At 34.5% G+C, this 7271-nt stretch overlaps 1 protein-coding gene across 9 annotated transcripts in view; it reads left to right on the top strand.

Moving 5' to 3' along the window:
* The first annotated feature begins 5510 nt into the window (after positions 1 to 5510).
* Positions 5511 to 7271, top strand: part of LOC125668356 (coiled-coil domain-containing protein 33-like) — a 28426-nt gene continuing 26665 nt past the window's right edge. Inside the window, exon 1 of one of the 9 annotated variants that reach the window (XM_048902359.2) lies at positions 5511 to 5652. Coding sequence is in view for 5 of the 9 variants with exons in the window: in XM_056163668.1 (XP_056019643.1) it covers positions 6071 to 6108 (38 nt within the window). In the remaining 4 variants the exon portion in view is untranslated. Of the gene's footprint in view, positions 5653 to 5930; positions 6140 to 6195; positions 6313 to 7271 lie in introns of those variants that run through there. The other 8 variants (XR_008802615.1, XM_056163668.1, XM_056163667.1 and 5 more) reach the window with 8 other exon arrangements.

Below are 7271 nucleotides of genomic sequence, written 5' to 3'. Positions count from 1 at the left end.
TGTCACAAAAAACTAAGGCTACAATATGTTTGATTATTGTGATAGCATTGACATGTGTAGATTCAATTTTTTTTTTCAAACCATGAAGCTGGAGGGCAGGGCAGGGGTTAAAGTATTTAAGAAACAATCTTTACAATTTGGCAAAGTGAAAGTAATTTGCAGTCAATGATATTAAGATTTGCAAACCACAAACCATTCGGGCAACCATTTTCAGGAAATCCACATGCCCGAACTCGATTTCACTTGCCTGAAAAAAAAAAAAGAAGAATAATGAAAGTCATTGAAAATGAAAGTAAATTATATGCATGCGAAATCTGAATAATTTTCAAGACAAATCCGGAACAGACCGAGTGATTAATGGGGCGAATTACTTTGTTTGGGGCGAATTATTCTAATTCTATGACTTGAGCATGCGCGTAATATTTATTTACTTCCAATTGTCAAATTAAAACTCCAACAGGTAAATTTTTTTTACAAGCCAGTCGGACTTGTTGCCAAGCGGATTTTACAAGTCCGACAGGAAAATCACTGGCCGCAGGCGTTCGGACTACCGCTAATTTCGCAGACTGATTTGTTATTGGTACTATAGAATAGGTCAGATTTGTAGTAAGCTTACAGCAGATATCCAGATAATGTTTGTGAGAATCTTTTTAAAGTGACGGCAGAAATTAGAATAATTACAGTTTACTAAGATATGGTCACATCTTGAGGTGTGTACATGACTTATTGTTGAGCCAATATCAGTGTCCCAAACAAGTGGTTTGGGCTATATGGACCTTGGATCTCGGCCTTGATAGCTCAGAAGTTAGAGCTTCTGACTAGTAATAAGGTGTCCTGGATTTGTCTCCCGGTCCAGCCATGCATTTTCTCCTTTACTGTTGCATTTGATGCCGTTGACCACCCCTGGACTTGCAGGTGAAAGTCATACCATGGCCAAGAAAATCAGGGGTGCGTTTTACAAAAGAACTTACGACTCACTTTACATACTGGAATTTTCCAGTTCATTGTAAGATCAATCACTCCAAATGCAAAACATTTTTTTATAAATGTTGAAATTTAAGCCTTAGAAAAGTTTTACTTCAATCATTCAAAGTAATTAATAACTGTGTAATACAATATCAGATTTGCAACTTTTTCGTAAGTTGTTTTGTAAAATGGGCCCCTGGATTGTGTGTTTTCAAGGGCGAAGAAAAAAGGAGGGAGAAATCCGGTGGGCTGGGCTATATTGACCCTGAATGTCAGCCTGGATAGTTCAGTGGTTAGAGCACCTGACTAATAATGCAGGGTTCTGGGTTCAATTCCCAGTCCAGCCTTAATTAACTCCTTTCCTGTTAATATATGCATATTATGTACATTGAAGTATATCAGAAACCCAGATCAAATATGACAAAAGTGCCATTACCTGTATGTATTAAAACTATCTCCTACTAAAATGATGTTAAAGAAATCTCTTTAAAAGCTTCTAAAGAAGTGATCTTTTAATTCCTCAGAAAATTGTTTGACAAGTAGCGACAAGGTACATTGGGTGATTTGTTGTAATATTTAGGCCTACGTGCTGGGGGACTTACAAAAAGTAGGGACTGGATGCACTGGTTCGTTGAACACGGGCATCATAAAACGAAAACATTTAGACATTGGGGTGTTTAATTGCATAATACATGAATATCTTGAAAGTAAGATTATTTTTTCTCTCTGTAATTATCACTGATGAGCATCCACTCATGCTGTAAAAATAATAGACCTGGAGATGCTAAAATGTTTTATTCTAAAGAATTCTAGCTGCTCATTTTCACAGCTTGAAGAGTGTCGCCATTAAGACAACTTTGAAGCTGTACAAAAACATAAAATGTAGAAAAATGATTACCTACAAATTTTCAATTATACACATTGGAGGTCTGAATGACTTCTGGTTGGAGTGTATTGTGAGTTTGGTTTGTAGAACAGGAAGAGTGTTGGTTTGTAGTACAATGTACACAATATTTTAAGTTCAGTTCTTCTGGAATGGCAGTGTTTATGCATGTTTCATGCCTTTGAGATTGAAGATCAATTGAGGCATATTGTTTTTGGTCTGTTGAGACATTGTTTTTGGTGTTGAGACATATTGCTCTTGGTGTTGAGACATATTGTTTTTGGTGTTGAGACATGTTTTTATCTGTTGAGACATATTGTTTTTGTCTGTTGAGACATATTGTTTTTGTCTGTTGAGACATATTGTTTTTGGTGTTTAAACATGTTTTTATCTGTTGAGACATATTGTTTTTGGTCTGTTGAGACATATTGTTTTTGGTGTTGAGACATATTGCTCTTGGTGTTGAGACATATTGTTTTTGGTGTTGAGACATGTTTTTATCTGTTGAGACATATTGCTTTTGTCTGTTGAGACATATTGTTTTTGGTGTTGAGGCATAGTTATTGGTGTTGAGACGTATTGTTTTTGGTGTTGTGGCATATTGTTTTTGGTGTTGAGACATGTTATTTTTTGGTGTTGATGCATATTGTTTTGGTCTGTTGGGACATATTGTTAGCTCACCTGAACCGAAGGTTCAAGTGAGCTTTTCTGATCACATTTTGTCCATCGTCCGTCTGTAAACTTTTCACATTTTCGACTTCTTCTCCAGAACCACTGGGCCAATTTCAACCAAACTTCGCCAAAGGCATTCCTGGGTGAAGGGCTTTAAAGTTTGTTCAAATGAAGGGCCATATCCTTTTCAAAGGGGAGATAATCACAAAAATGCAAAAAGAGGGTGGGGTCATTTAAAAATCTTCTTAAGAACCACTGGGCCAGAAAAGCTGATATTTACATGAAAGCTTCCTGACATATTGCAAATTCAAGTTTGTTCAAATCATGGCCCCCGGGGGTAGGATGGGGCCACAATAGGGGATCAAAGTTTTACATACAAATATATAGGAAAAATCTTTAAAAATCTTCTTCTCAAGAACCACTGAGCCAGAAAAGCTGATATTTACATGAAAGCTTCCTAACATAGTGTAAATTCAAGTTTATTCAAATCATGGCCCCCGAGGTTAGGATGGGGCCACAAGGGGGGATCAAAGTTTTACATACAAATATATAGGAAAAATCTTTAAAAATCTTCTTCTTAAGAACCACTGAGCCAGAAAAGGTGATATTTACATGAAAGCTTCCTGACATAATGCAGATTCAAGTTTGTTAAAGTCATGGCCCCCAGGGGGTTGGATGGGGCCACAATAGGGGATCAAAGTTTTACATACAAATATATAGGGAAAATCTTTAAAAAATCTTCTCAAGAACCACTGAGCCAGAAAAGCTGATATTTACATGAAAGCTTCCTAACATAGTGTAGATTCAAGTTTGTTCAAATCATGGCCCCTGGGGGTAGGATGGGGCCACAAGGGGGAATCAAAGTTTTACATACAAACATATAGGGAATATCTTTAAAAATCTTCTTCTCAAGAACCACTGAGCCAGAAAAGCTGATATTTACATGAAAGCTTTCTGACATAGTGTAGATTCAAGTTTGTTCAAATCATGGCCCCTGGGGGTAGGATGGGGCCACAGGGGGGATGTCAAAGTTTTACATACAAATATAGGGAAAATCTTTAAAAATGTTCTCAAGAACCACTGAGCCAGAAAAGCTGATATTTACATAAAAGCTTTCTGACATAGTGTAGATTCAAGTTTGCAAAAACCATGGCCTCCAGGGGTAGGTTGGGGCCATAATAGGGACTAAGGTTTTACATGCAAATATATATGGAGAGTCTTCAGATATGGGCAAAGGTGACTCAGGTGAGCAATGTGGCCCATGGGCCTCTTGTTTTTGGTGTTGAGACAAGCTGTGTTTGGGTCTGTTGAGGCATATTGTTTTTGGTCTGTTGAGACAATTTGTTTTTGGTGTTGTGGCATATTGTTTTTGGTGTAGAGACATATTGTTTTTGGTCTGTTGAGACATATTGTTTTTGGTGTTTGTGACATATTGTTTTTGGTGTAGAGACATATTGTTTTTGTCTGTAGAGACATATTGTTTTTGGTCTGTTGGGACATATTGTTTTTGTCTGTTGAGACATATTGTTTTTGGTGTTGAGACATTGTTTTTGGTGATGTGGCATATTGTTTTAAGTCTGTCTCTTTTTCATCATATTTAGCTTTAATCATCACTTTTTACACTTGGGATTATTATTCCTGCTGTATCTCACTTTCTGGTACCATACATAACAGTCAAACATCTGAAGAACATAAACATCTACATACATAAAATATATGCACATGTAGTTTTTCTATCACCTTTGTATATTTACAAGCTTATAGTAAATAAAACATGGGAGAAACAATTTAACCTATGGGAAGTTGCTTTAAAGTCAATATACTACATGTACAAAATGCTTTTTGATATATCATGAGTAAGCAACATGTTTGAGCTAAGTAAATTAATGTATACTTTTAAAAAATGTGGATATGCACTTAACATTTGCCAATCTGGCAATTTTCATTCACTTCAGCACAACTGATTGATAGCAAAGTGCTCTTCCTCCATTTTTTAGATTTTAATTTTTAAACATGTACATATTTCAGTAAGCAGTGTACATCCATTGCTTTTTCATATCATAAAATAATTCTACATTTCTCAGAACCTGTAAAAATTGTAGCACACCAGGAACTCTAGCTAGCTGGGGTTCAGCTGTCACCAGGGACATTTTAAAAATTCAGCATCAATTTTCCAAGTTACCATGTGTATAGAATACCATAGGAACTCATTCACTTTTTTATAAGTAGCAGGAGAAAATAAGCTTAACTAAATTATTACTATTTTTTTTTTTTTTGAATTAACGGGATAAACCTTTGTAAGTCTTAGGTTGAGGGAAGCCCACTACATTTTTGTTATACAACATCTTTTATGAAAAGATTAAATCATTTCAAAGTCTTGGTTAGATCCCTGATTAATTTACCATAAAGAAGAAACCTAAAAAAATTAACATATTGGGTGAAAATTAGTGACTTTTTTTTTTAAATGAAAAATATATATCCTTTAATAGATAATTCTGAAAAAATATGTATTTTTTTAAATTCATATATATTTTTAAATTCATTTTTACTATTTATCTATTGCACAATTAAAGCAATAGGCAATTAATTTGCTGAACATTATGTTCTTCATGGAAATTCTGTGTAGTGGAAATTTCTTTACTTAGTTAAACCATTTCAACTAAACACACATGTATACAAATAGTCTAAAATGACAAGGTACAATATTACAATATATAGTGTTACTATAAATCACCATTATTTCAGAGATGCATAATATGATGTATAAAACAGTTATCAATGAATAAGAATTTAAGGACACCCCTAGCAATGCTATGCACGCTGCTACAGGCACAAAGTAAATGTATATGGACATTTACAGCACATTGCTTGATTTTACGAGTCAAAAGATTTAAACTTTTGAATGTGAATGCTTAATAGAATACCATTATATATCTCTCAATAGATCTTCGGTACACTAAATTTACAAAGCGATAGAGACATGGGGAAAATTTCTATACTTCATTGAGCACCACTTCATAGTGTACAATCGTTTGTATTGGGTTGATGTCTTTAGTATGAAAATCAAATAAAATACACGAGAATGATTTGATCAGTGATGGAATTTATATTTATATAAGTTATATTAAAAGGTAAGGCAAAAAAGATGCAAGTATGGCCGGTAAGATGATATTATTTTGTACTCAATTTAGATATGATGATACAATTTCCTGGCATACAAAATATTTATGATCTTGTGCATCAATCCCTTAAAGATCAGGCTTTACCTTAAAGTTATTTGAGTATTTGATTTAATTTTCCCCTACTAAGTTTTTGGAAATCAATGTTGAGTTAGTTTTATCAATGTTTACCAATTGAAAAAGTAAGGTATACATATCATCAATATTTTATCAGGAGTTAGCCATTGATGTATATTATTATTTATGGGTTCGCTGGGACAATGGTTGTTTAGGATCTTTAAATGGCTTGTGTTAGTCAGATGTCAATGTCTCTGATATTGAAATTTGATGACAAGAATTCAGTAGAAATTGTGTGTGCACTTCTTTTCTTATGGAACTAATCATTGGAGATGAAAGGACTGATTTCTTGTACGATAACGTGATGTAATTGGATAGGAGTGTCAGTATATCTTAGACATAGGATCTTATATACTACAGGCATTGTAATTATCAGAAAATGGAATTAAGATTCATTAAAACATTTCACAAAGCTTATTTGAGATTCTAGTGTTCTTGTCAGAGTGAATTTAAAATTTATGACTGATATGAAATCCAAGGGAAACAAATTGAATTGTGAGTTTTGTAATACCATCATTTATCACACCAGCTTAATCGGAATCCTTGATTGATTTACACAAAATATGTTTATGTACAATCACATATTTAAATTGTTCTTTTCATTTTCCTTTTCTTTTTGTAGTAAACAACCAAGTATTCCAACCTTCCTTGATATAACATCATTTATATATTTCTTTGTAGTGGACAGTTAAGAATGGAATCATTAATGTCTGACTTTCCTTAATATAACATTATATTTCTTTGTAGTAGATATCATTAAATGTCCGACCTTCCTTAATATAACTTTGTATTTCTTTGTAGTAAACAATTAAGAATGGAATCATTAACATCCCACCTTCCTTAATATAACATTATATTATAGTCCTATGCAGTGGATAATTAAGAATGGAATCATTAATGTCCGACCTTCCTTAATATAACTTTGTATTTCTTTGTAGTAAACAATTAAGAATGGAATCATTAACGTCCCACCTTCCTTAATATAACATTATATAGTCCTATGCAGTGGATAATTAAGAATGGAATCATTAACGTCCGATCTTCCTTAATATAACATTATCTGTCTTTGTACAGAAGTAGCCGGATTTCATCACTGGTGGCCAGATAGCTCATTTGGTAGAGATTCCGACTAGAGATTTCAAGGGGGGGGGGGGGGGGGGGGGGGGCAGGTTCAAATCCTGGTCTGGTCCATTGCATTTTCTCCCTTCCTGTTACATTTAGTGTTGTAGACTAGCTCCTGGAACTGACAGATGAAAATACCTGCCAAGGGATTAATATCTTGGGTTGATATCTTCAAGGGTGAATACATTTAAGGAGGGAGGAATGTAGCAGTCAGCCAAGTTCGATTGCTGGTGGCCAGATAGTTCAGTTGGTAGAGCACCTGACTAGAGATTCAGGGGGCCCAAGTTTGAATCCTGGTCTGGTCCGTTGCATTTTCTCCCTGGTACAAAACA

Source organism: Ostrea edulis, chromosome 4 (assembly GCF_947568905.1).
Source record: "Ostrea edulis chromosome 4, xbOstEdul1.1, whole genome shotgun sequence".
NCBI lineage: Eukaryota > Metazoa > Mollusca > Bivalvia > Ostreida > Ostreidae > Ostrea > Ostrea edulis.
Note: the sequence above shows the minus strand (reverse complement) of the source record. Positions and strands in the feature narration are given on the sequence as shown.